General features: G+C 52.6%; 10 protein-coding genes across 10 annotated transcripts; 2 read left to right on the forward strand and 8 right to left on the reverse strand.

Annotated features, from left to right (window-relative positions):
• Positions 1 to 988: 988 nt before the first annotated feature.
• QC764_122150 (uncharacterized protein) lies at positions 989 to 2,398 on the reverse strand. The gene is made up of 4 exons (XM_062943450.1): positions 2,134 to 2,398; positions 1,669 to 2,081; positions 1,404 to 1,596; positions 989 to 1,337 (listed from the first exon to the last, which is right to left on the reverse strand). The coding sequence occupies exons 1-4, from the start codon at positions 2,192 to 2,194 to the stop codon at positions 1,234 to 1,236; spliced, it is 771 nt and encodes a 256-aa protein (XP_062806570.1). The 5' UTR covers positions 2,195 to 2,398; the 3' UTR covers positions 989 to 1,233.
• A 286-nt stretch (positions 2,399 to 2,684) lies between these two features.
• On the reverse strand, positions 2,685 to 5,133 carry QC764_122160 (uncharacterized protein). The gene is made up of 5 exons (XM_062943451.1): positions 4,136 to 5,133; positions 3,906 to 4,060; positions 3,640 to 3,842; positions 3,106 to 3,583; positions 2,685 to 3,058 (listed from the first exon to the last, which is right to left on the reverse strand). Exons 1-5 carry the CDS (start codon positions 4,328 to 4,330, stop codon positions 2,758 to 2,760), a joined length of 1,332 nt encoding a protein of 443 aa, XP_062806571.1. The 5' UTR covers positions 4,331 to 5,133; the 3' UTR covers positions 2,685 to 2,757.
• A 1,235-nt stretch (positions 5,134 to 6,368) lies between these two features.
• QC764_0025960 (uncharacterized protein) lies at positions 6,369 to 6,675 on the reverse strand (the record flags this gene model as incomplete). The annotated part of the gene is made up of 2 exons (XM_062940122.1): positions 6,369 to 6,374; positions 6,451 to 6,675. 2 exons carry the CDS (start codon positions 6,673 to 6,675, stop codon positions 6,369 to 6,371), a joined length of 231 nt encoding a protein of 76 aa, XP_062806572.1.
• Positions 6,676 to 6,964: 289 nt separating this feature from the next.
• Positions 6,965 to 7,771, reverse strand: QC764_0025970 (uncharacterized protein; the record flags this gene model as incomplete). The annotated part of the gene is made up of 1 exon (XM_062940123.1): positions 6,965 to 7,771. The coding sequence occupies one exon, from the start codon at positions 7,769 to 7,771 to the stop codon at positions 6,965 to 6,967; it is 807 nt and encodes a 268-aa protein (XP_062806573.1).
• A 673-nt stretch (positions 7,772 to 8,444) lies between these two features.
• On the reverse strand, positions 8,445 to 11,495 carry QC764_122180 (uncharacterized protein; the record flags this gene model as incomplete). The annotated part of the gene is made up of 6 exons (XM_062943452.1): positions 10,669 to 11,495; positions 10,366 to 10,529; positions 9,954 to 10,309; positions 9,558 to 9,901; positions 9,144 to 9,500; positions 8,445 to 9,078 (listed from the first exon to the last, which is right to left on the reverse strand). Exons 1-6 carry the CDS (start codon positions 11,118 to 11,120, stop codon positions 8,445 to 8,447), a joined length of 2,307 nt encoding a protein of 768 aa, XP_062806574.1. The 5' UTR covers positions 11,121 to 11,495.
• A 1,660-nt stretch (positions 11,496 to 13,155) lies between these two features.
• QC764_0025990 (uncharacterized protein) lies at positions 13,156 to 15,009 on the reverse strand (the record flags this gene model as incomplete). Its single annotated transcript, XM_062940124.1, has 1 exon — positions 13,156 to 15,009. The coding sequence occupies one exon, from the start codon at positions 15,007 to 15,009 to the stop codon at positions 13,156 to 13,158; it is 1,854 nt and encodes a 617-aa protein (XP_062806575.1).
• A 1,857-nt stretch (positions 15,010 to 16,866) lies between these two features.
• On the reverse strand, positions 16,867 to 20,047 carry lag1 (Sphingosine N-acyltransferase lag1). Its single transcript, XM_062943453.1, has 3 exons — positions 18,717 to 20,047; positions 18,365 to 18,652; positions 16,867 to 18,298 (listed from the first exon to the last, which is right to left on the reverse strand). Exons 1-3 carry the CDS (start codon positions 19,311 to 19,313, stop codon positions 17,690 to 17,692), a joined length of 1,494 nt encoding a protein of 497 aa, XP_062806576.1. The 5' UTR covers positions 19,314 to 20,047; the 3' UTR covers positions 16,867 to 17,689.
• A 733-nt stretch (positions 20,048 to 20,780) lies between these two features.
• QC764_122200 (Mitochondrial NADH kinase) lies at positions 20,781 to 22,001 on the forward strand (the record flags this gene model as incomplete). The annotated part of the gene is given in 2 exon segments (XM_062943454.1): positions 20,781 to 21,769; positions 21,788 to 22,001. 2 exon segments carry the CDS (start codon positions 20,781 to 20,783, stop codon positions 21,999 to 22,001), a joined length of 1,203 nt encoding a protein of 400 aa, XP_062806577.1.
• Positions 22,002 to 22,008: 7 nt separating this feature from the next.
• HSV2 (Phosphatidylinositol 3,5-bisphosphate-binding protein) lies at positions 22,009 to 24,508 on the reverse strand. Its single transcript, XM_062943455.1, has 4 exons — positions 23,615 to 24,508; positions 23,418 to 23,456; positions 22,892 to 23,346; positions 22,009 to 22,829 (listed from the first exon to the last, which is right to left on the reverse strand). The coding sequence occupies exons 1-4, from the start codon at positions 23,721 to 23,723 to the stop codon at positions 22,302 to 22,304; spliced, it is 1,131 nt and encodes a 376-aa protein (XP_062806578.1). The 5' UTR covers positions 23,724 to 24,508; the 3' UTR covers positions 22,009 to 22,301.
• Positions 24,389 to 27,174, forward strand: CDC11 (Cell division control protein 11). Its single transcript, XM_062943456.1, has 7 exons — positions 24,389 to 24,828; positions 25,023 to 25,098; positions 25,188 to 25,304; positions 25,375 to 25,462; positions 25,528 to 25,665; positions 25,723 to 26,190; positions 26,242 to 27,174. The coding sequence occupies exons 1-7, from the start codon at positions 24,814 to 24,816 to the stop codon at positions 26,501 to 26,503; spliced, it is 1,164 nt and encodes a 387-aa protein (XP_062806579.1). The 5' UTR covers positions 24,389 to 24,813; the 3' UTR covers positions 26,504 to 27,174.
• The last annotated feature ends 25 nt before the right edge of the window (positions 27,175 to 27,199 follow it).

Here is a 27,199-nt window from a genome sequence, read left to right on the forward strand (position 1 = left end):
GTACCTGACCCTTGTCTTTCGCCAACAGCTCCCTCAGCTCCAAAACCTCGATATCACGGTCACATTTTTTTGAGCAAATAAACACTGATAATTCGTGCTAAAATCTGATTATGTCCTGTACGTCACCTTTTCCGGCGCAAAACTCCCCAAGAGTTTAAGGGGAGGCAGAGGCTCCGATCTCCAACGTGGTGCGTTGCCAGCCAAGTGAGCCACGTGAACCTGTCCGCGTCCTTCCGCAGCTCATCGACCCGATAAGCATTGGCTTCTTTCTCGCCAGACTCAACATCTCTTCATCCCTAGCATGTAAAAGTCTGGTCAGGCACCAACGCTCTCTTCTTCTCCAACTCAAGACAAGCTTTCGCCGCGGCATCCGCCCTGACACAGAATCCATATATACTTCATGTATCTCATTCATCCACTCTCCCAGTCTTCCCCAGCCGCTACAAAACTCCGGTGCCTTTTCCAACCTCAGTGTAATCCAGCCATGCTTGAGAAGGATATCCCGTCTGGGGCCTTGCTTCCAAAAGGGCACCCCGAGCTTCTTCATTTGACGTTGCGGCGACAACACAAAACAGAACCTCAGCCACGACCCGCAAAGTTCTCGAAACCATGTCTTCCACTGCCGCCTAGGGGACATTGGCCCTGTCACGATGTCGAACGGGTGAGTAGCGTTCTCTTTTCCGCAATAAATCCCCTGCCAGAAGAACTTCGAAGTCTCTGAAACACACGAATATCGTAAAGAGCCAACATCTATTCAAGTGTAAAAACGTCAGTCAAAACTTGAAGGAACGTAGTCTGCGCCGTGGCCGAGCTTGCTAGGTATCACACTACTCGAAAAGTCTGTCGGCCCTATCAGTTGGGTGAACAATTCACCGCCACATGGCACCTGCAAGCGCCAGTTGAAGATGGGGATCCAGTGACCCTCGAGTACGTACTCCCATCACCTCAGGTAGGGAATGCGCGATGTAGCAGCTTCGAGGTTCAACTCCGAAACACACCACTTGATTCCCGTGGAGACAGTGGCTGAGGTGTATTGCGGCATTGACAAGCAAAACTGATGCAGGCTGATCCGAATTGGACACATGTATCAACAGTTCATCATTGCTCCTCGTTTTTCGGCTGACGCAAAGCTCTACTCATTTTTCGTCGGCTTGTATGTTTTGTCCACAACGCTTGCCGTGGAATATCAACTCTTCAAAAGTTTCTGCCTGCCATCCCACACCATGTTTTCACTCAGCCAGCCCACACAGCAGGCCCGGGAGGCTTGTACTCAAGTAGCCTCATATCCTCCACTTTGACGGATCCAAGGACCATCTGGTTCCCAGGAAGCCGAATCCCTTTCGTCTTGTTAGCAAGATGCAAGCATCTCTCTCCGAACCGGAGTCTTCAACGAGGTAACTCACCTGGATCATCAATCTCATACGTCCCCGGAAACCTTGCAAAGCCGGCTGGACTCCCGCCGCCCTCGCCCATAATATTGACATGAGCACAGTTGACAAACCACTGGCTGTAGTTGTACGAGTCCGTCGGCCAGAACTGTTCGATCCGCATGAGATACTTCCCCGGTGGTGTCGTCAGCGGAATGCTAAAGTTGAACTGTTTCCCTCTGTCAGTCCCATCCACACCACGAAGAGATGGGGGTCTGAATGATCATCCATGGTAACTCACATCGCCCTCCCCCGACAACAACCAAGAATTATTGTCCTTCGGCCCCGCAACCGCAATCTTGAACCAATCCCCATCCCCACGATAGTTCTCAACATCGTCCCCGGGTGCCCTCGATAGGTAAATCTGTGCGGGCCCTCTGTGGTAAAACTCCCCGCCAGGCCCGTAGGCATCCCAGCTGACTCGGAACCCGACTTCACTTCCCGCAATGACATCAGCTGTGGAGGTGTTGGCCGCAGCAGCAAAGGCCTTCCTGCCGCAGGTGATGTCCGGATGGTGGACGTCCATCTGGGGTATGGTCTTGTGGTATTGGCCCCAGGGAAAAATCTCGTCTTCGTAGTTGGGACCCATGACGTCGCGGACGTAGAGCCATTCCGGGGTGGCGGTTTGGTTGACGAGGAGGATGCCCATCGTGTCTGGACTGTCAGGACAACTCGTTCGTGTTAGGCTGCGGAGGGTTGAGCTTACTGTGAGCCAGCACCTCAGACATGAAGAACCAAGCCAAAAGTCCCAGAAGTTGTGGCTTCATGCTGTTTGAGCTTCAGGTTATTTTCAATCCAAAAGTGCCCTATTCAAGGTGGTCAGAAACGTTCCAATCTTCTCCACGCCTTCCGCCCTCTAAATACTCCAACGTTCTGCATCGAGATCGCTCATTGGAATCAAGAAAGCAGACCAACAGTAGAGACGGCATGCCATAGCCAACTCCGACAAAGGATGGGAGTTAATATGGCGGCTATCAAAACTGTAGGATGCGGGGAACACTCTCCATCCGTTGACCGAAAGAGGATGAGAAGGATTTAGAGTGCAACACTATTATGAGCTCGTGCCGGCAAACACAATCGGGTTTTTGTTGTGATTGTGAATGACGGATATCATACGGTACCACCCTGAACCCCCAGGGTTTGCGAAAAAAAGAGAAAAAGGGGGTTGATCTCACTACAGCTGCCCATGGTGCAATAACAGGAGAGTATTCATTGAAATACGGTCAAAGCAGAAGAGTTACTATCGAATAATAACACCCCATCAGGCAACACCCCAGCCTCACTACCGCTGTGCTCTCCCGCAGCACGTCTCGTCCACATTGGACACCGACTAATACAACCTCCCCGGAAAAGCACCCTCAGCTTTCAACCCGCCCACAAAGTACAACTCCGTCTCCGCCAACAGCACCATCCTTCCCTTCCCCGCGAACTGAAAGTTGGCCACTCCCTTGCCCAGGAATATCTTTCCAATCAACTTCCCTGATGGACTATAAACTTGCACGCCATCTGCACAGCCCACGTAGACGTTGCCCTTTGTATCCACATTGATCCCATCTGGTATACCAGGTGTGATAAACGCAAAGGTTTGTCTGTTGGACAAGGTCCCATCCCTGGAGACATCAAATCGGTAACTAATTGTGTCAGCGGGCTGTGAACGAAACAACAAAGATCAACTAACATCGTGGAGGGATTGTTATACTCCATCCCTCTGAAAGCCTGCGCTACCCCGCTGTCGGTCACATAAAGATGTGACCCCGATGGTGAGAATTGAATGCCGTTTGGCATGCTGAATCCATCCGCCACCACAGTGACAGCTCCAGTAGCCTCATTGAAACGCCACACCTGCTTTGGAAAGCCGGGTGCAGGCCGAAAATCTTGAACGAATCCGTAGGTAGGGTCGGTGAAATAGATGTCACCATTTCGGGGGTTGACTGAGGCGTCGTTGATGGAGTTGAATTGCCGACCAAAGTAGTTGTTCAGCATGACTAGATATCCTCCTGCCGTTAGCACGTGATAAGCACTCGACGCGCGGAGACTACCTGACCGACCTTTTGTATCATAAGGAGGCTCTGGATCCATAAGGTAAATGGCAGGAGGAATGTTCTCCCCCTTTCCTTGTCCGACAAAGAGCAACTTGTTCTTGTAGTTTGTGCCCCCTATTTTGGTATTCAGTCTGATGCGTTCGTCAAGCACGTGCAAAATACAACCCTACCGTTGGGGTTCATAACCTTGGCCCCGTCAGCCGCGGTCACATCCTCAATCTGAACAGATCCGCTGGCATTTCTCTGGCTGGTGATAGCCCGTGTGATGGCAGACAATTTGATCTTCTGAATGATGGCTGATTTTTGCATCCCTGTTCCGGCAGCTGGCGCACCTGCATTTTGACAAAAGAACATTTCATCTGTGGATGGATTCCTGCATCATATGTTAGCCGAGTAGTCGTTGCCATGAGCTCAAACACGCTGTCGGTTGACTTACCACACTGGAGCCTCGTGAAACAAGGGGTCGCCATCGGTGTGGTTCAGCAGCGTCAAGGTTGGGTTGGGCCCAATAATATCCTCGAACTCCTTGCTGTAGATGTGAAAGGGCTGGGCAACTAGAGACTCTATTGTCGCATTTGGTGGTGCGAATGGCTGTGTTGGACAAGATACCGATGGTTAACTTGACATCTTGGCTGGCATGATGAAAGGGATGAAAAGATCACACACAATCCAAGCAATGAAACCTCCATATTCTGACGGCGGAGGAACAGTCGGGAGAACATTAAAGGCCCTTTGATCGATCCTTTGTGCCTGGGCCGCAAAACTTTGCCTTTCGGCATGAAACAAGTCTGGAGTGCTGATAGCGACGCCTAGAAAGACGGCTGATGACAGGAAGCTTTTGCCGAACTGTAATGGTGGCATGGTGCACAGTCTGAATAGGGTCTATGGAAGGTGCTTCCAGATCGTGGATGTCGGTATCTCTGTGTCTTGCACGAGAAGGAGACATTCTTCAGCAAAGCAAGATAGAGGGGGAGAGCCATCATGTAGTTACTCCGAATCCTACATCATAACCCCACTCGACCCCTGACACGGGTACCACAGGGCGTAAGACGGGATCTGCATACATCCGCAATCCATGTGAAGATCGATATCTCATCCGAAATTCTGCCCAAGGGTGCCGTCGGACCGGCGCGGAGGTCCGGGCGCTGCGGCGGGCACCACCCCTTTGCGGTGGCAGGCTGGATAGATGTTTTATCTCCCCATGTCGAGACTTCCAAGGCTATCAATCATCATCCGCAATTGACCATGCTTGTCTCCCAGGCACGAACAACCACTTCTTGAGCCTCCAAACATCATGTCTTGTCGAGAGAGCAGGGCGGTGATGGTAATCCAGGGCCCGCAGAAACCATCGTGGTCCTGGAAACGTGCAACAGGCTATTGCTGCTGTACACAATCAGTTGAACAGACTGGGGGTCTTCTGGGGTGCGGATTTTGGCTTGGGGTGTGGTTCTGGGTCTCCTCGTAGATGTAGCAGAACTGGCCCTGCGCGTTGAAGATCGTTTTGCGGCTGGGAAACTTTAGATTTTGTTGATCGCGATATCTTGGGATCAGGCTTGGGGATTATCTGTTGGGTCTGGGGCTGCTCGTTCCACAAGAGCCATGCACGAGGTGAGCTCTTGCTCTTTCGGTCAAGATATTCAATTTAGGGTTTGCATCTTCCTCGCACAACTTTCATTTCCATCCTTTTGGCAGCTGCGATGTTCACTTTTTTCAAACTGGGTCCAACATCCCTGGATGTTATCATAATCAATCAATGTGAGCCACGCCCTTGCCTCCTACTGGAGCATTTTTGTTCTCAGCTAAGAATCCGGGCAATGTGTCTGGTGTACCTAGACTTTGATATTTGATTATTGCGCTATGCTGTTTAACCAACACCGCCTTTTGAGCCAACATAGTGCGAGGTCTTTGGACTTGATCAGCTCGGTGCCAAAGTAGAGTTAGAGAATGCTTCTTCTCGTCTAGTCCGTCCTGCCATACCACCGGCTGCTTCAATCATTCACCAAACCAACGCTTGTAAGGCTGTGTTATTCTTACTATCGACTTTTTCAAATTATCGCCTCTGATTCCTCAAAACTCGCAAAGAATCGCGCACTATCCACCACGCTATCCCGAAACATCACCCAGTCTCTCCCCAACGCTTTCCTTGCTGGCTCGGAATTAAACTTCTTCATTGCCGCCCTCGTTTTCTTGACCTCCTCAACCTTCCCTGCAGACGCCTCCCTGATAACACCTCTCAGATTATCCCCGAACTCCTCCCTCAAAACCTGCGCCATCTGACCAGGACTAACATTATCCTGCGCCACAAGCAAAAGCCTCTCCCTCCTCTTCTCCTCCCCATCACCCACAGCCAAGTCATTCGCCACAGTCCTCACCACCACCTCCGCCACATCCCTAACATCAACAAAAGTCCCCCTAATGACGCTCGCCTCGGGGACCTCGCCTCCATGCATCACATCCCAAATGTCCTTCACCCGCATGCTCAGCCCAGACAACGGGCTCGGCATAAACAACGGCGGCCCCAACACAGGACTGGGACAAAAAGTCGTGACATTCACCGCCTTCCATCTTGGATCATTCTTGTCATCGACGATCTTCCAGAGTGCCTTTTCTGCAGCGGTTTTGCTGGCTTGGTAGGTGATGTAACCGGGTGTGTTGTCCCCCAGCTCTGCCACCTTGGCCTCGGCTTCTTGGTTCCAATCTGCCGAGGCAAAAACGTGATCCGGAGAGCGGTAAGGGGGTGGTGAGTACACTGCGCTGATGGAGGACATGAACGCCACTGATTTGATCTTGGTGGGGGCCTCAACGGCGGAGGCGAGTAGGGAAGTGGTCCCGTCAACGGCGGCCTTCATCATGGGGGCTGGGTCGCCGTCGGCCATCGAAACCGGAGAGGCGAGGTGGGCTATGGCTTGGACACCTTTTTGATGTCATGATCAGGTCATCAGTAAAGACAGGAGCACGGGAAGGAGGGACCTGCCTTGGACCGCATTGTCAAACGCCCCTTTGATGGTAATGTCAGGAACCTCGACTATCTCGACCTTGCCGCCGCCTGCTTTCTGGGGTGTGGACAATGCGCGAAGCAAGGACTCGACATTAGGAGAGGTTTTGTTTCGGACCGTGCCCCTGACGCTGAAGCCGGCCTGGAGGAAGCGGGCGGCGGTGTGCGCGGCGATGTAGCCGTTGATTCCGGTGATGAGAACTTTTGCCATTGTGCGCTGGACAGCCTTTGCAGGTGAACTGAATTGGTGAATTCCTAGACCTGAAAATTGAATCGGAGACTGGAAAAAAAAAAAAAAGATGGCCGATATCGCTACCAGCGACTCGCAAACAACACCAGCCGGCGTCACACACGCCCCTTGCCACGACAACGCCCGCCCGGGTCATACATATCCCGATGCAGCCGACGGCTCCCGGGCTCACTTATCGTGGCAGCCTTTCATCCGAAACCTTCATCTTTATTTCATCTACCGCACTCCGTATGTACAAATCCTGACCCCCTTAATTGAACACGTTCGGCACCGGGTTCCTCAAGTAAGGCTTCACCGCCGTCGTCCCGTTGAAATCCCTCGACACCGCCTGGGCAAACGCCTGGGCAATCACATCCGCCCCCTCGGGGCTGGTGTGGGTGTAATCCACAGGGTAAAAGCTATTCACCTTCTGGCTCCCCAACCGCTGATACGTCTTGGTCACAGCCTGGTAGTGATCCACAAAGCTCGCCCCGCTGCCCACGTTCCTCGCCGCGGCAGCAGCGTACGGCACGAACCTAGGCGGCTCGTAGTTCCCGCTCCACTGCCCGTTCTGCCACAGGTTCTTGGGCGTCTGGGCGCTGAAGACGACCTTGGCCCCCTTGGCGATGAGAGCCCTACCGGCCGTCTGGAGGTAGTGGTTATACGTGTAGACCGTCTCGCCTGTCTTGCCTGACTTGCAGACCTCGTTTCCTGTGCCGGGGCAGGCGCTGCGGCCGTTGTCGTTGGCCGAGTTGGGGGAGCTGCCGTCGTTGTGCCCGAAGCTGATGATGACGATGTCGTTGGGGACAACGAGGCGCTCGACCTCGGCGAAGCGGCCTTCGTTGGTGAAGCTGCGGGCGGAGCGGCCGGAGATGGCCTTGTTGACGACCGAGATGGTGAGGTACCTGGAGAGGTACTCGCCCCAGCCGTTGTGCGGGCTGTTTGTGCGGGCCATGGTGCTGTCACCGGCCAGGTAGACGGTGGGTGGCTTGGTTTGGCGAGGGGAGTTCTGCGAAGGGGCGGCGTTGCTTCCCGCCGCCATGAGGAGCGGGAGGAGGGTGGCCGGTGAGAACTTCATGATGAGGGTCTGTGACGGTGGTGACTTGGCTCCCGATCTCGTATCCTTCCCTCCACAACACGGACAGAGGGGGGTCGTGGTCTCTTTTAAAGCAGCCGGTTTCCATCTCCCCGGGGGTCCCACAACATGCCCATCGTGTCATCTTTCGTCGACTTTGCAATGTTGCATTTCTTTCCCGATAGGCTAGCTTCGGGTTTCCTGGATAACGGCCTGGATTCCACCAGCGAGAGGAGACCTTGTGCACTTGCGCAGCACGCTCTCCTCGCCATAGCGCAAGGTAGAAAAACTCATCAAAGCCACAACCGACCGAACGGGACCCTCCACGTTACCGTCGCTAACAAGAAATCCCCCGGGCTAGTGTCGTAACATGCTACGGTTGGTGCGGCTAAAAGGGGAAATAAAGAATCTGGGGTTTCCCCCAGATCCAGTTGTCGTTCCCAACGGCACCTCTGTCGGGAGAATGATCCAAACAAGGTATTACGGGTTCTCAGCAGCCGAGTAAGTGGTCAGCGGCATGACATTGTCCTTGGCAATATGGCAGGCAAAGCTCCACCTACATCAGCTCTTTGTAGCAGTTTCACGAGAGCGAAGCGTACGGAACAATCTGAGATTGGAGGAAAAAGTTTCGAAACCCCCAAACAATGACGCTAATTCGACCAAATGCTATGAAACCTTACACCATCTCCATCTTATCGCCGTCCATAACATGATCAGCGTCGACTGTGGGCTCGATTCTTTTTGATCTGCTGAGATCCCCAAGCGTCGCCGCGACCTGGTCACAAGTAGCCGCCGATCGGTCCGTCAGCGCAAGCTCGTAGTCTACCACCACGTTCGAAGTGAGGTGCTCTGCCGCCATGGCCGAGAGTGACGAATTTTCCGGTCGCGTCACCTCGCCCATCACCGACTCTGCGTATTGTCTCGTGATCGTTTGGGTGGAAAGCGCCAGGGCCAGTAGTCCCTGTATGAAGACTTTGATAACTTCAAACCGGCTCAAGATGCGAAGAAGGCCCTTGATGCAGACCGCAAAGTAGTGTCGTCGTACAGAATCGTCCTTTCGTTCCACCGAGGGTCCAGTCTGGCAAAGACTGCTTGCAAGAGACATCGTCCCGCCCAGTGGGCCCAACAGATGTCCCTGGAGATCAAATGTACTCTGGTGATTGATTACCAGCCTCTTGAGTTGGTCAACCGAGGAGTTGAACGCACAGAGGGCGGATCCTTGAGTGTCGAATGACTGGAACTTCAGCCGCTGCAATGGCCCAAATATAAATGGCTGAAATAATGCAATGACAGCTGCATGAAAGTGCATACTACACAAACGTCCGTAAGTATCTCCACATCTACATTGGTCGACGGGGTTTCAACCAGAACTTACTGCATGCACATTGTCTCTGGAGAGTTCTGATCCCCTCTGACGCAGGCAAGCGGCAGACCTGCCGCCCATGCAAGCAGTCGCCGAAAGATATTTTCAGCTTGTTCAAGGCTTGGGTTTCGATTCGGCATTGCTGCTAGCGGAGAACCATCGTCTGGCTCACCAGTATAGTAGTACAACCGCACCATGTCATGAACTATTACCGCCAGCTCATTCGTGGATACGTAGCTGACATCTGAATAGCTGGGGAGAGGGAGTATCGCTAAGCTACCGTCGTCCGTCTTGTACGTATCGCGACCAGCTATAGGAAGCCCCGGATGCCCCTGAAAGGCACAGGAGCGGGCATGTAAGTCAGTGAATCTATGTTCGTCAGCTTGAGAGTCTCGCCAGGCTGCCAACCCCAAATGAAGGACGTACGTTTGATTCGAAAATACACCCCACGCAGTATGTGAAGTGGCTTTGGCCCACTGGCCAGAGCTCAGAGTTACACCTGTCGGTTGAGCAATTGCCCCTGCAACAAAAGCGTAACCAGTCCCGAATAGCCCCATGAACCGACTAGCTGCAAGAGAAGCGGCTTTGTATCGCGCCGAGAGGTCGGCGTGGCCTGACACCACGGCGCAAGCTCCAAGCAGAGTGGCGGTAGGGGCAGAGGTGATGGTGTTGAGATTCAGTGACTGCCAGAATAAATGATCTGCTTGTGCCAAAAATCGGACACCCAATTCTTGCAGACCCTTCTCGGGGTATAAGCTGCAGTAAGCTTGCTATGCTTTGAGTCAGCAACGTGACAATCGTTCCCGGTCTTCAGCTACTTACGCAAGTCCACGCCAACAACGCATTGACGAGCTGGGATGAGCAGTAAACATGCCCTCCGTGGGCCAAGTCGTTGAGAAAGAGATCTGCATCAAAAAGTTGAAAGGCAGGCTGGTCATTGACAAAGTATTGTGAGAGCAGGCTAGCGGCAAGATCTCCGTTAATCGCGACATCAGTCCATCGGGTGATGTCAACGCTCTGAAATCGGTTGTCAGACTGTGGATAAGGGCGCTTATTTTCAATCGAGCATGTAATCTGTACGGCATCGATGTGGCTGAGAAGCTGACTGGGGTCGTATATCACCTGTAGCCCAAGGCGCTCAGCATCTGGATGTATTAGAGCAGGGTATACCGAGGGGTCTGAAGGGTGTTTGTTAGTTGTATTCCCGCAATGCCAGAATATCGAATATACGTACACTTGGTCGCCAATTCGTTCGCCAGGCTGTGGTGGGCATGTGGTTGAAGCATGTATTCCTTTTCAGTGTCTGTAGAGGTTTGTCTCGAGAGTAAAGATGGCGGCAAGGGAGAATTGCCGACGGCAGGTGAGCTTTTAGTGGACAAAGGCTGTGGGGGTGAGAATCTGAGATTGTTCATGAATCAATTTACGGCACCGGGGAGAGGAGGTAAGACATGTAAACAAGTTTGAGTGGCAAACTAGATGTTTGTCAAAGGGGCAAGCCAGTCATGACGAGGAACAAAATAAAACAATCAAAACTCACGGCTGGGAATAATGGCTGAAAGCTTCATTATCCAGTTGTTGTCCCAACGATGATTGACCGCTGTTAGGCCCCTGATCAAAGACACTTACCGCAATATCGTCGAGATGAATATTGTCAGAGCTCTCTGCACACTGAGACCTATACAGCAACTCCAATTCCTGAATCCGTTCTCGGAGGCGCGCGTTTTCCAGGCGCAACGCCTCTTCTGGCGAAAGTTGGTAGCGACATTCTTGGGGTCGCTGCTGCGATTGGCACTGAAAGCACGGCTCTCCGCCGTTGCACTTGATCTTTTTCGTTTTGCAATAGGCGCAAGCCTTGCGAGACAGCAGACGACGAGGCGGAAGTGCAGGAGAATCACTTGGGGGCCCGAGGGAGGAAGTTTCTTGAGAAGACCGGGACTCGGCCGATTCTTGCCTGTGGGGTGCGGGGGCAATGTCTCTGAAGCGAGGCATGTTGAGGTGACGAGGTTGTGCAAAGTCCTAGCAGACGATATGCGTTTGAAGATGGCTGCATACACAAGGGAGCCAGTTGACTTATCAGGAGCTGAGTCCGGCACTGCGGGTTCGATGAGATCAAAGTGGCAGTTTTGTATGCGTTTGGGAGAAAACACTTAAGCTTTCATCAGGGTCCATCCACTGCTAGTTGGGGCCTGCAGCGTGTCAGCCCAGATCTGGGCCAGGATACGTTGCCAAGCGTATGAGGTAGGCAGGAAAGTTGCCAGTAATCGTCATCTAGCCTCTTTTCTTAATTGTGGACAGCATTGCGATTTGTTACGAGGTTACCTGGCACTCCTGGCGAGTATGGCACGCATGGCTAACAACAATCAGGGAGAAGAAAGAATGCAAGGGAATGACGTCGCCATCAAGCGGTGGAACCCTTCGGATCGCACGCAGGGTCTCAGGAAGGGTTTTCGCCCAATGATTCCTCATCGAGAAATGGAAGCGGGGCACCGCTAGCGGATCCAATGCCCCGACTTCCCCAAGCAGGTTTTGACATGTCAAAAAGGGACCAAATGCTCCGCGAACGAGTATCGTAAAGGTTAGGGTTCATGGTCAGTCACTACTGAATCCCAAATATTGAGATCGCATCACGGCACCTACGACATTCGCCGTCGTAGCCGCTAGCAAATTTAAACCAGGGTAGTTCAATCAGCAAATTAGACAAACCAATTGCAAACTCCAATTTTGCCTCAACATTGGGCACCAGATCGAGACCTGTGGCTGGATGAGCTGAGACATCCTTTCGAAATGAGGGGTTTTGACAGTCGGAATTTCAAGGATGGCTCATCTACAGGACGTTAACCGAAACTTCAACCAGCAGACCAGTCTCCAAAAGACAACGACCATAACTCTGTCGACGACCTGGCAAGCTTTGTCGAACAGTACCTTCGCTCAACTACCACCAGACAAGACCGCGAAATCAAACTCCTGAAGTTACTCGAAGACATGGGTGATGAATACCTCTACCACCTTGGCGAAAATGACACCCAGGCCGAGAGATACTATAGAAAAGTTCTCCAGCTAGCCGAACGCCTTCACGCCGCTAGTTCGTAGTGACCGATTGAAGGACATGACTGTTTTGGCGTCAGGGGCGAAAAGCGGCATTTTATCATGGCATGGCTGGCTATCAGGCTCTCTGCAAATATGACTCCCAAAAGGACTGGCATCAAGTCAACAGTCGCAACAGCCAGGTCAATGTTTGAAAACGAAAACTCACGTTCTATAATCATCTAACTCGATCATCCAAGCCATGCAAGATCTATGTACAAAATACCCACGCGCGTCGCCTTCGACCATACCAGATCAAAATTCTGTACGTGTCAACCTAGTCTTTAGTAGGGAAAGATAAAGTACAGAAATAGAATTCGTCCCTCATAGCATTTCATATGGGTGATCCCTGGTATTTCCTTGCGCCAAAATGAAACCAGCACACTCCTTCGAGGGTCCGCAATCCAGCGAGAGAGAGGTTGCACGCAGAAGCGGCCAGAAATTAAAAAAAGAGGAAAGCCGAAGAAGAAAAACTCATTGCATCCAAAAGTCGGATAGATCGTAACCCCTTTCCCCTTCCGAAAGCCAAGCGAGCCCAAGACCGTTCCCTCCCTTATGCCGACCAACGCCCCTGGAAGAGAACTGACAAAACAGGCAAATCAGAAGAGAGGGAAGAGAAATAAGGGTGGTTCCAAACGAGAGCAAGAAGAGAACACAAAAGAGAAGTAATAAAAGATACACCGGCAAACTTTTGTTCAAACGATATAACAATACTCGCCCCCGTTTCATGAAGGCGTGCGCGCGTGTGTGTGCGACCCCGTCCTCATGTCATTCCAGACATGCTTGCCCCCAGGCAAGAGGCCATCATCGTGTCATGCTCCCCATTCAGTGCCCTCGCTTATCCCTTGAAAGATGAGGATAGAGGCCTCAAGTCCATGTTGATAACAGATGATTGTGGAGTCCAATCATGACACATCCTACACCACCGGAGGCGCACCATTTAGTCACTGTCATCAAGGGCGATGGCAGCAATGGGCGTGGCAATCACACGACCAGTTCCAACCACGGTGCGGCGGGTGGTGAATGTCATGACTGTGGGCTTGCGAGTGATGGTGGTGGTGCGCTTAGTCGTGGTCATTAGCAGCTTGGTTGTCGTTGTGCGGAGCGTGGTCATAACCGGGCGGGGGTTGGTAATATTTGTCTTGTGAGTGGGGGTGGGATGTAGACTGATTGTAAGCCGAGTAATCGTGGGCTTGCCCGTAGTGGTAGGCTTCCACTTGTGAGTGGTGTTAGGCTTGTGAGTGGTAGGCTTGTAAGTGGTGGTAGGCTTCCAGTTGTGAGTGGTGGTATGCTTGTGAGTGGTAGGCTTCCAGTTGTGAGTAGAGGTAGGCTCCGACTTGTGAGTGGTGGTATGCTTGTAAGTGGTGTTAGGCTTATGAGTGGTAGGAAACTCCGGCTTGTGAGTGGTGTTAGGCTTGTGAGTGGTAGGAGGCCCCGGTTTGTGAGTGGTGTTAGGCTTGTGAGTGGTAGGAGGCCCCGGCTTGTGAGTGGTGTTAGGCTTGTAAGTGGTGTTAGGCTTGTGAGTGGTGTTAGGCTTGTGAGTGGTAGGAGGCCCCGGCTTGTGAGTGGTAGGAGGCTTGTAAGTGGTGTTAGGCTTGTGAGTGGTGTTAGGCTTGTGAGTGGTGTTAGGCTTGTGAGTGGTGTTAGGCTTGTGAGTGGTGTTAGGCTTGTGAGTGGTGTTAGGCTTGTGAGTGGTGTTAGGCTTGTGAGTGGTGTTAGGCTTGTGAGTGGTGTTAGGCTTGTAAGTGGTAGGCTCCGACTTATCAGTCGAGATGGGCTCCGACTTATCAGTCGAGATGGGCTCCAACTTATCAGTGGTGTTGGGCTTGTAAGTGGTAGGCTCCGACTTATCAGTCGAGATGGGCTCCGACTTATCAGTCGTGGTGGGCTCCAACTTATCAGTGGTGTTGGGCTTGTAAGTGGTAGGCTCCGACTTATCAGTCGAGGTAGGCTCCGACTTGTCAGTCGAGATGGGCTCCGACTTATCAGTCGTGGTGGGCTCCAACTTATCAGTGGTGTTGGGCTTGTAAGTGGTAGGCTCCGACTTATCAGTCGAGATGGGCTCCGACTTATCAGTCGAGGTGGGCTCCAACTTATCAGTCGTGGTGGGCTCCAACTTATCAGTGGTGTTGGGCTTGTAAGTGGTAGGCTCCGACTTGTCAGTCGAGATGGGCTCCGACTTGTCAGTCGCGATGGGCTCCGACTTATCAGTCGAGATGGGCTCCGACTTGTGAGTGGTGTTGGGCTTTGCCGTGGTGGTGGGGGGAGCGACAACGGTGGTCTTGACGGTCGTGGCAGTGGTCCGGCAAGTGCGGTAGTAGTTGTCATCCAAGATATAACCGTAACCATCCTGCATGGACATCTGCGAGGGACCACGAGTCTCGCCGCGGTTGGTGGCATAAGACTGATCCCAATCGCGGGTGTACATCGAGCAGAACAGACCCTGGGGGACTCCGTTCTCAAACAGGGTGTAGGCAAGGAAGAATCTGCAAGTGTCGTAGGTGCCATCAGGTTTGGGGTGCTTGCGATGATAGTTGGTGACGCTCACACAGTGAGCAGCGCACAAGTGAGGGATGTGGGCCTCAGGGAAGAACTTGAAGCCTATGTAGGTGTCCTTGCCGTCCTTGTCCAGCGGAGCATTGATGGTGGCATTTCCATAGGGAATGGGACCGATGAAGCCATCAATGGGATCAGGGAAATCAGCGTCGCGGGTGACAACAACACTGCCGAGAGCACTCGAAGGCAAGGTGGCCGAAATGCCCGCGGCCAGCAGGGCTGAAATCATGCCCTTCATGTTGGACGATGCTGACGGGAGCAGGTAAGAGGGAGAATGATGAAAAGAGTGAAGCAACGCTTGAAAGTTGCAATGCTAGCAATGCAATGCGAAGGCTTTCAAGGTCGACTTCTGGGCTACCGGGCTGACTGGGCTGGCTGCTGCTGGGGAAAAGATGTGGGAGTAAGGGGAGCACAACCAGCGATATTTAAGATCATGGCGACCTGATCGTTCTTTGCAGGCCCACTCCGTATTCTGCTTCGGTGGTGTTGTCGGAATGGGGATCTGGAAGCCTGTTGGCGTGAGGAGAGCCGGGAGAGGCTTGCATCCTAAGCCACGCCCACGCAGGTAGAGGCATGGCTTTGATGGCGATACGAAGTGACCATCCACTCACTCCACCCCTACATCATTTGTGTACGATCTAAAACTTCTCAACGGTAGTTCTGTCCCCTTCATGTAAGCAATCTTGAATTCGCAGAGAGCGAATGAGGTGAACAGCTCGGAACTAATCTCTACTGTGTATCATGTCATCTGCTCTCGAGATCGCTGTCTTCAAATTGCCCATCAACGTAGTCTCTTCTCCAAAGCAGCATTCCGTGATTGATCTTTGAAGTGTCCGTATGGGCCAAGAAGGATACCGGCCAGTCACACAACAAACTTACAATGGATGCAAAAAGGAGCACCGTCCGTCCCATCGTTGCCCCGTGTTTCTTACGTCAGGGTCCAGCCATGGATGATGAAGGAGAGTCAACGTGCGAAAAGGATTCTGCATGCGAAGAGCCAGGAGCTTCGTAACTTCAAACCCCCCCCCCCCAAAAGCTCAGATAAGCTTTCTTCAACAGCGGTTCGGTTCGGTCCGGCCCCCTGCCAGTCCCGCCGTCAGTCCACTCCCTTGGCCATGGCAACCGCAGCAATCATCATCACTTCATCCCAACCTCGACTGTGGACTCGAACCAGATTTACGAGCAGCCCCCCGCTTGTTATCCTTGCTCCCTTCTCCCACAACCACCGGACTCCGTGAATACTTGACCAGAGTGGACCCAATACGCAGCGTAGGCAACTCCGGTCCACACTCTCGGTGATGGAAAGGTGATCTCACCTTGGACCAACGGGGTACCTAGGTGAGTGAGCACGCGATCGACCGGATTCTCCCGGTGTATCCAGTTACATGAAACTAGAAAACCGCACCCCAAAACGCATTGTGGGGCTCCAGCTTCTTGTGAACACCGATGTAATGTGCCATAATTCTCTTGTTGAAACCCGTTATCATACTCGAAGTTTACCATCGCTCATGACAAAATCAGGCTGGAACCTGTCCATCCCAACAAACCAGGGCAGTCTCTGGTCAAATCCCAATTGGCAATCCCAACCTGTCTTTGTATATACATGTTTCTCTCAGCGTTGTTCTTTTCGACCTGGTTGGCTCTATCTCAACTGAATCCCCATCTATCTTCGAGACCCGACTACCGCCTTCAGAATCCCACATTTACCCCCTCTGCAAATCCAAAGAAAACACCGCCGGGCTCGAGACACAAGTTTTTGTTTGGCACCATTGAGATAAGACAGCAGGTATCTCCCATGATAAGCATCACCCAAGTACCAAATAACCGTCCACCTGATCTGAGCACATCAACTTACCCCAGCTCAAGCGCGTTGCGGGCCATCACCTTGTCCAGCTCCCACTTTCGCTAGAAGTACCCTACCCAACCAAGACTCTCTTTTCCACACCATACCGTATCTGTCCCCGGCCATGGCCACCCTTTATTGTCATCCCGAAGCTCTTGGCGGAGATCCAGAGTGGTACATCCGGCCATCAAAATGTATAGATCTTTGCTCAAGGATACAACGAAAACGGGAGTCGGAACGGGTGGGCGATGCCAAGTTGCCCGGGTTGAGACGTCAGGACGCGAAGGGAAATATTGGGTATTTGTTGATATTAAAACTACTAATGTGCTGCTCGCCGCGTCTCTCTGTCTTGTGACAAACCAAAGGATGTTTGTGGACTAAAGATGATAGACAGCCATCTTTCCCCAACCTGGACAGACTGTCAGGAGGCAGACATAACAAATTCTTTGTTAAGCCGTACACCAACAGCTCTCTCTCTATTCAATATTAATCGACGCATGAAAACAAAACTGGTATAATAGGGTATTCTTTTTTCCCCGCCTCGGGTTCGTTTCGTTCGTTTGTTTGTGTATGTTCCAATTCCCCTCCCCACCTATCCGTTCCATCCCAATGCCTGCCCCTCCACCATTTTTTGAGCAACCAGAGCAGCAGCTGGCGAAACCATGCAACAGTAGACTCCCAACACCACCCCACAACTTTCCACTCTCTCACAACTCAGCCCCTCGCAAGTAAATGGGCAACCAAATAAGAAAAAAGAAGCGGGGGCTGGTTGCGAGGCGGTGACAGTAAAAAAAGGAAGGCACCGATGTATACGCAACGGAGAAAGACATTTCGGAAAACCCGTCAATCCGAAAACAAAAAAAATGATCTCCCCAACGCCCACAATTAGTGTACCCTCCTAGTTTGCATTTCGCCCTCAAGCCAAAGCGGTAGTGTTGGTGATTGTGGGCCGGCCCTCGTCTATACCACTGTGCATTCTTCGCTCTGGCAACCATTGCCTTCCTGCCCGGGTCTTGTCGCTATAAAAGGAAAAAGGTATTTTTTGGCAAATATAACCAAGACAATCATCGCCACCTTAGTCAACCTGCTTCTCGCAACCGATTCGTCCGAGGAGTTCCTTACGGTCGCTGTGACCAGGCAAGCTGACTCCTGTTGCCGTTGTTGACCTTTTGCCGCGGGCCACCCTCCTCTCCCAGCTCTTCAGGTCGATTTCGTCCGCGCCAACTTCCTCCTCAAGCGGCTGCGCCTCCTCGTAAACATACTCATCCAGATCCTCGAGATCATCTGCTTCGTCATCACTTCGCGTGTCCTCGGCGCTGCCTCCCTTGATCACTTTAATGGCAACTCGTATGATTAGATAAAACCACATCACGGTCAGAATCTGGAGGAAAAACAGCATGCCGAAGAATCCGTTCCGGAAGTTGTGGTTGAAGCAGACTGGTGCATCGGTATCCCAGAGCGGTCTCGCAATATAAAGCCAGGTGTCGTTGGCGGGTGGCGGGTGCGGTCCGTCAAGTTCGCGCCCATAGAAGCAGCCGTTCATGTAGATCAGGGTATGAGCCCAGACGGAGTAGATGGCCATCGGAAAGAATATGTGTCGCGCGATGAACCATGTGACCATGAAGACAGCAAACATGACATCGCAAATCGTCTTGTAACCCAGATATTTCAGACACTTGGCGAACTAAGGGGTTTGGTTAGCAGACAAGAACATAATCAGGGGGTGCCGAGGCGTCACGACAACACATACGGGAAGGAAAATGTCCACCACATCCATCAGAACCAGAATGAGATTGCCCACGCGCGTGTGTCCCTCTCTGTAAGCAGCATAAATCAAGGTGCTTGTAACGATGTGGTGGGAAAACATTTGCCAGTGGTCCTTGCGACGCTCCTCGATGTTGATAACAATGAGTAGCTGCAGGTAGAAAGACAGCTGTGCCAGGGTGTAGGCCTTCATGAGCCCATCCATTTCACGATTCGGCCATTCTTTCCAAAGATCGTGGAGGCTCAGATAGTAGGTAGATGTCCGGTAGATGTACTGTGCCATCGTGTCAGCACGCCTCACTTCAACGACAGAAACGAAAAGTAATTTTGACACATACCACTCCCAGGGGCCAGAAGAAAGAATAGTAGACCAACAACCAGCCTTGTTCGCTGAATCTTACAATGTCTTTCTTCTTATGAACTCCCTTAGCCTTGGCAAACGGAGCCAGCACGTATTCCATTATCCCAGCCCTCAAGCCCGTCAACACCACGATGAAGAAAGCGATGAGGTACCAATCGTCGCCACCGAGGAAGTATTTCCCTGTATTCTGGTTGTAATACGAGAGCGTAAAGAACTTGGATGTGTACTCGCGCGCGCGGGGCATGCTGTGGGCCAGGAAGAGGAGGGCGACGAGATTGCAGGAGAGTCCTGTGGAAGTCAGCTTGAGATCTAAAGACCTAGATACGAAGTATGGGAACTGACCAATCTGATTGGCAACAAACCACCGGGCAAGACCTTTCAGAGCCCCATCATCCTTTCGCTTGGGTCGACGAACAAGCACCTTGTTGCCGTTTCTTTGCATATATAGGGGCACGTTCAAACTGTTGGGCTTGCCGTTACTCCGCGGTGCTGTCTGCGGCAGGCCAACAGAGGTGACTTGGGTATCGTGCTGGTCGGGGCCATCTTGGGAAATAGGGGCCGGGAGGTTGCTCATGGTGTACTGAGCGACGGCCGGACCGCCAATTGACCGTCTGGGAGACGAGCTGATGGAGTAGCACGATGTTGTTGAAGATTCGTCGCGATCGAGGCCACCGACTTTTACTTGAGCCGTGCCGGCTGGATACAAGCCGTCCGTCGGGCGTGTTGGGCACGGTGAAGCCGGTCGAACAAGAGGCGCGAGAGTGTCGTCGGTCCAGCTGTCACCACGCGGTGCTCAGAGCAGGTGCGGGACGGGGTTGAAAGCTGAGAGGCAGGAAGGGACACCACCAGATTGGGAAATAAAAGAAAACGAGGACGCCGTCAATCACCAACAGCAAGACGATAGAGACGACAGCAAAAACGAACGACGAGCTGCCTCTTGAAACCAATCCAGTCCAATCCAATGGGACAATTGGCAAAAGACAACGGCAGCGGTAGCGAACGACGGGCAGGGAGCAGTTCCACACTCCACCCCGTTTGGCGGTTTGACCAAAATGTTGAATTTGGGCTGGACTGAGCCCAGCCAGCCCCAAAGGCGGTGGACATGCACTGTGCGCGCTCACGGCAAGCTTTCTGCTGTGAGCTTTCTTCCAGGGGTAGGGGCCCCGGCACCATAAACTCCAAGCGCACCTTGCTGGATTGGGAAAGGCGGGGATGGTGGAAGCAGGGTGAGCACTGACCGTAGATCAGCTCTGTTCTCCTTTTTCTTGCTTTCTTCAAACATGTTTTTTTTTTTTTGCTGGTGACAGATGCAGCACGAAAACTCCTATTCAACTGAATGTCTAGCTCAAGACAACGCTCGAGCTTTTCTATTTGAAAGATCTGTGACACCGTCTGTACACCCAAGATCGGGTCAGGGGAACAGCTGTTGCACGACAACTAATCAGAGGGGGTCCGTAGAGGGTTACACAGTTCAGGGACCTCAACCCCACCATCTTTCGAGCGCGGGGTGGTCTGCTGCATCTCATCGTCCAATTGTTGCATGTGTCCCCTTTCCGCACTGTGGTTGGATCTTTTTGTTTATTGCTCGCCGGCCAGTGTTGGGCGCACATTCGAAAGCTCCTGTCAGAGAACTGGAAAGCTTGTCAAGCTCACACCTAGGAATAACCCACAGCTTCGAAAGTTGCCGAATACAGATCCTTGAAAGCAGCAAACAATGGCCTGTCCAATCACTGACTATATTTTCCCCAAGTCTTTGGCCGCGCTTCCTATCAAGCAACCAATCGGTTTGCCCACCATCCCCTGAAGGCAGGAATTTCAACATCAAAAAATAGGGGTTGATGAAACCCAAATGATCAGACAGCTCAAGCTTCGCGTGACACCTGATTTGTGGGGATTCTCATTCGCTGGCGCCCGGTGCTTAAAGTTGGCGCCAAGCTCGGCTGGACCCTAACCCGGGCTTTCTGTTTTCTTTGGTGCTTGGCACGGGCCAGCAAGGTTGTTGCAGCCTCGTCTAGTTTCCAGCCAATGTTTTCCCAATCAAATGCTCAGCCTTCTCTTCCAGCACGACCACTGCCCTCAAACCACATCCAACCACGCCTCCCAAAAAATGAACCAAATACGCGCCATTCAAGCGCTCAATAAAAAGGAGCTTGAAAACGGGATCCCCCCCTCTGCCTCCTGGCACACCGACTATCGCGACACAGCCTTCGTCTACTTTGGCGGCCTTCCCTACGAGCTCACCGAAGGCGACGTCATCACCATCTTCAGCCAGTACGGCGAGCCGACCTTTCTCAAGCTCGTCCGCGACAAGGAAACAGGTAAATCAAAGGGCTTTGGGTGGCTCAAGTACGAAGACCAGCGGAGCACCGACTTGGCGGTGGATAATCTGGGGGGCGCGGAGATTGCGGGGAGGCTGATCAGGGTTGATCATGCGCGGTACAAGGCGAGGGACGATGAGGACTTGGAGGAGTGCAAGGTTGGGTGGGAGGATGTCATGAGGCGGGAGAGGTTGGAGAAGGGCCTGCCGAGTGAGGATGAGGACGGTACGGACGAGGATGAGGATGAGGATGACAAGCCCAGGAGGGCGATGCTCAAGGAGGAGAGAGAATTGCAGCTGCTTATTCAGGATCATGACGATGACGACCCGATGAAGGATTTTTTGATTGAGGAGAAGAAAAAGGAGGTGGATGAGGCCCTAAGGAGGGAGAAGAAGAAGGAGGAGAAACATAACCGGAAACACAGGGAGCGTAGAGAGAAGGACAAGGATAGGGAGCATCGCCACCGCTCGCACAAATCCAAGCGTGACGAGGATGAGCGAGAGGACAGACACCAGGACCGCAGGCAAGAACGCATCGAGGACGACCCAGACCGGAAGCGCCGAAGAGATATGTCACCCTCTGGTGGGAACGACAAAGAGAAGGGCCGTGATAGTAGGAGGGATGGCCATCGGGACGAAGCACGTCGCATCAGTGACCGGCGTGATAGAGACGTCAAACGCGACAGAGATGTCAGGCGCGACAGAGATGACAGGCGGGATAGAGATGACAGGCGGGATAGAGATGACAGGCGGGATAGAGACGACGGGCGTGATCGAGATGACCGGCCCGACCGAGGCCGAGACAGGGTCGATGAGCGCCGTCCCAGAGACGATCGAGGAGATGGTGATGATCGAAGAAAGGACCGTGACAGGCGTCATCGTGATGATGACGACCGCAGACGGCGCAGGAGTCGGAGCAGATCCCCACGCCCGAGTAGAGATTGAATGGAGCCCTGGATACTGACAGGAGACCCAAGTGTGTTGGTCATTGAAGAAGTGCAACGAGTTGATAAAGATACCCAAGCCATGTTAATACAAAACTACACATTGAACCAGCCGCTAATGTTTGCTGGAGAATGATGCCATCAAGTAAAATGCCAAATAAACGCCTGCTGTTGAGCCCAAATTCCTGCCGCTGATAGCCTGCCCCCTTCCCATAATTCCATGTAAACCATACCCCCTAAACAAGCAATGCCACCCACACTAACGCCGCGCCAAAAGGTCAATACGTCGAGTAGTCCCCTCCTAGTCCGCGAGATATCTCTTCCAGCCCGCCTTTGCTAGAGAACGTTTGCCCCCTCCCTCATCCTTGATGATAAACTTTTCCCAACGAGCGTCAGTGCCAGCTCCAACTACCAGCAGCGAAGTGTCGTCAAGCCAACCAATAACCCCTTTTGGCAGCCTCATAGTCCCAAGTGTTGAGCTCTCTGTGAGAAGCTGGTTCGCACTAGAGGGTTCATCACCCGCCTCGAAGGGGTGTGTGGCAAAGGAATAAGCATCCTTGACGAATCGAGGCATTAAAGGGATCTTGGACAAAATCCCCCATTTCCCTTGATCATTCGCTGTTTCCGGCGCCCCGTCCTCACCCTGGCCACCCAATCTCTTTCCTTTCGGCATGTCGAAGACATGTAGAGTGGACTTGTCCGATGTGCAAGCGAGCATAGTCCCAGATGGGTTGAACGCAAGAGAAAAGATAGCTGCTGGATCGATTCCTCTGCGAAGTTCAGCTATCTTGGCGCAGGTCCTGGTTGAGAATACTCGAATCAACGTTCCCTATGTTCCAAGTTAGCAAGCGAACACCGCAGCCAATGCCTTGAAAATTAAAAGCCACTTACGGTCTCGCTAGCAGTTGCTATAAGCTCGCCATCCAAACTCAGCTGAAGGGCTCGAATGGCCGCTGTGTGGGCCGGGATGATGCTCACGTTTGACGTAGCAATCTCAACCACTTGCACCTGCCCGGCACTTCGGCCTGGGAATGCGATGATTCTGGATGACATGCGGCAAAGCCCCAGTGGATTGTTGGCCGTCTCGTAGGCTGTGATGAACGAAGGCGGTTTGGCAAACTTGTATAGCCGGACACTGTTCTGTAGCACCACGACTATCCGTTCCTTAGACAACTGAGTGCCCCTCACAGGTGTCAACGCGCTGATATCGAGAGCGGACTTGCTCCTACCCTCGTCCCAGAGGATCAGCTTGTTGGCAGCAAACTTTGGCTTCCTACCCCCACCGACGATGCCCAGATAGTTAGCCTTGCCCATCATCTGAACCAGCCCAACACCCGCGTTGAATTCTGCTCAGGCTCATAGTCAGTCTTCAAAGGGTCAAAAAACGCACACGCAAGACTGATAAGGAAAGACATACCGCGTGCTGTGGTCTGCGTGCATGTTTCCGAGCTAAAGACTTGTCATTGTTAGCGCTGTTGCACAAAGTAGTCAAGTCCAATGGTCGAGTTCAGAGGGAGTGCCATCATCTTCTTGTGTTACAGGAGAGTCGAGAAATGGGTGGAGCACAGTTGATGGGTAGCTCAACGACTCTCAAGACACAGGTAAAGCACTTACTCCGAAACCCTGTATTCAGCCCGACAGCAAAACAGCTGCAATCGTCATTAAATGTTATCGAGAGAACCAGTGGAAGGCTGGTTGTCTCGAGAGGCGGTCGAGTATTCATGACAGTCCCGATTGCCCCGAACCGATGCCGGGGGGTGGTTGCTGATGAAGGTCGGTGCCGAGCAGGATGAGACAAATATGAGCGGATGCAGTGCCGGTCAAAGCTTGATTACGAAAACGAGATAAGAAAAACAAACGGCAACTGACAACGTCGAGATAGATGGATGACGAGGTGTTGTTGTTGCTATCCGTAAACAGGTTGGGCTTGGCGCTTTGAGTGTGTCAGCTGCACTCCGGCTGCTCCTGAGGTTGTTGGATGAAGGAGTTCCAGAGAGCCACGCCTGGCAGCGGCCACTTATACGATCTTTTAACAGGCGAGGTTGACCCAAGTCTGTACAAAAGCTTCCTGTTTCATGTCCTGTCCAAAATTCACCATTGGCGGAGAGCTGGAACGCAGAAGTGAGTTTTGCAATCTCAAAGACAGTCACCAGCTTCAACTCCAACTGCGCCAACAACGCAATCGCTGATGCTGAGACCATTGAGACAACAGGACTGGGTGAAATCGAGACACGAGGCCTTGCCAGCCGTTCCCAGCTGTTGCCTGCCTATGAAATGTCCGGGTGGGGAATCTGGAGTCCCGAGGAAGGGGCGCTTCCACCTGGGGATTTGGAGCGCGCCTTTCCCAGACAGGGCTAGCGCCATGTCATGAACGGGCAACCCCTGAGATTTGCGGGCTGGGGCGGCTGGTCATTACTGCTCCTGTGCTGGGTTGACAGCTCTGGCTGTTAGTGGGCGGTGGTTCTCACTCACTGCCAGAGCCAGAAGTGCTCCGTGCTGAAACTCCTGGGCTCCTGCTGCGGTAGCACCCGCAACAATTTTGTGAAATTGGCATTTTCCGCCTCGATGCCCATCCCGGCCCTTCTCCTTTTCCCAACCCGAACCGTGATCATCCTCGCCGTCGTCCCATTCCTCGACTCCGACGACGCTTGTTGATTCTACACAAGCATTCATTCGAGAGTCCGCCTTTTTGGTGCCTGGATACGCCCAATCGTCTATTAATTCTATTCTTGATTGCCTGTTGAGCGCTCTGTCGAAGGTCGGCGCTAGTTTTACCCGTGTTTCCATACAAGTCGCGACTCCACACCAATATCATGTCTTCTCCAGCCGTACGTCTGCCTTTCCCTGTCCATCCAGCTTCCTCAGTGAAGCCCATAACCCTTCGCATCCTTCGCCCGCAACACAGCTCTCCGCAACCCGCATTTCGCACGTGTGGCAGACCTCAAAACACCCGTTTACACCGAACCTGCATAACTTCACAGCTATGGTTGGAGCTAACAACACGTTGTTTGGCATTGAGCAGAAGATGATCCGCCGAAAGAAGAACGTCAAGAAGGGTATCCAGTTCTGCCTGATGGTCTGCGGTGCCTCGGGAACTGGTAAGTAAACAAACATCAGCTACAAGGCCGTCATGTTTGGCCATGCTCTTGCGCGCACGTGTTGCTGACTGCGCTGGTGATTCTTCTAGGCCGTACTACCTTTGTCAACACCCTCTGCGGCAAGCCCGTCCTTGGCCACAAGGAATCGGATGACCCGTCTACTGCGCACGTCGAGGATGGCGTCAAGATCAAGCCCGTCACCGTCGGTATGCAACCCCTCCCCTCCTCAGGACGAGAACCTGAGGCACGGATAAGCCAGCATCTAACAGTGGATAGAGCTTGAGTTGGATGAGGAGGGAACGCGCATTTCTCTTACCATCGTCGACACACCGGGCTTTGGCGACCAGATTGACAATGAGGCCAGGTAGGTGCTCCAAAGCCCGTGGCAGACAAGACAAGACCGCGTGCTAACTGGTTGGGTACAAACAGCTTTGCCGAGATCGTTGGGTACTTGGAGAGGCAATACGATGACATTCTTGCGGAGGAGTCGCGTATCAAGCGTAATCCCCGTTTCAGAGACAACCGCATCCACGCCATGCTTTACTTCATCACCCCGACCGGCCATGGGTAATTTATCCTCTGCTCTCAACTTGGGCCTGAATACCCTGCTAACATACGCGCTAGCCTCCGCGAGCTTGATATCGAGCTCATGAAGCGCCTTGCCCCCAGGGTCAACGTCATCCCCGTTATTGGCCGGGCCGACTCGCTTACTCCCGCCGAACTCGCAGAGACGAAGAAGCTTGTGATGGAGGATATCGAACACTACCGTATTCCCGTTTACAACTTTCCTTACGATATTGAGGAGGACGATGAGGACACAGTGGAGGAGAACGCCGAGCTCAGAGGTCTTATGCCATTCGCTATTGTCGGATCGGAAGACATCATCGAGATCGGAGGTCGCCAGGTTCGCGCCCGCCAGTACCCTTGGGGTGTCGTCGAGGTTGACAACCCGCGTCACTCCGATTTCCTGGCTATCCGGTCCGCGCTTCTCCACAGCCACCTTGCTGACTTGAAGGAAATCACCCACGATTTCCTCTACGAAAACTACCGTACCGAGAAGCTCAGTAAGAGCGTCGAGGGTGGTGCTGGGGTGTAAGTTAATGCGTATGCTTTTGTGGTGAGATACATACTAATCAACTGCAGCGACTCTTCGATGAACCCTGAGGACCTTGCGTCACAGTCTGTTCGCCTCAAGGAGGAACAGCTGCGCCGTGAGGAGGAGAAGCTCCGCGAAATCGAGGTCAAGGTTCAACGCGAGATCAACGAGAAGCGCCAGGAGCTCCTGGCCCGCGAATCCCAGCTCCGCGAGATCGAGGCCCGGATGCAGCGCGAGGCTGCCGCTGCGGCTGCCGCCCAACAAGGGACTCCTTCCAACCACTCGGAGCCCAATGGCAACCCAGAGTAAACCCCATGATGGTATCAGGTTATCGAAGTTTCACGGCTGTCATACCGATATGGCGAAACTTCGAAACTTCCTAGGCGACCTGATCTTTCTGTGCAGGCGTTGGTTCTTCTGTTGTGTTTAGAGACAAAATATTCCCCCCCCCGCTGCTTCTGCAATTTCTTTTTTTTACCAAGACGATACTAGCTCCAGCCCAAGGCCATGAATGTGACGAGAAACAGAGGACGATGGAGCACGCCCGCAATGGCAGTGACGAAGAGCGACTGGAAAAGGGGTGCGTGATAGGCTGGCGGAAAGGGCACAGGGTTCACGCGGAAGTCATCAAGGGAAGGGATAGATGGTGTCGGCTGGATATCAGATTAGGTGACGAGGTCAAGATTTGGTAGTTCTCTTTTTGGTTCCAGCCGACGCCATAACCAGGGGGTGAGGCAACGGAAGCATGGGCCCCGTAATGCAGAGGAGGGAGGGTTCATTGGGAGGTGGCCAGGCTGTTGTTCTTTCCGTCACGTCTGTCAGCATCAGCTTGCTGGTTATACCCTGAGTCGGCCACTTACTATCTGACTCGCTTTATTTTCCTTTTTTTCTACTATTGGACTTCTAATGCAGATATCACCTAAATTAAGTTTTCATCTCGACGATTTGTACTCTCTTAACAACGCTGACTATCCACCCCTCTTCGCTGTGTGTGATTTACAAATA

The sequence above is a fragment of the Podospora pseudoanserina genome, chromosome 1, assembly GCF_035222485.1.
Source record: "Podospora pseudoanserina strain CBS 124.78 chromosome 1, whole genome shotgun sequence".
NCBI classification, from domain to species: domain Eukaryota; kingdom Fungi; phylum Ascomycota; class Sordariomycetes; order Sordariales; family Podosporaceae; genus Podospora; species Podospora pseudoanserina.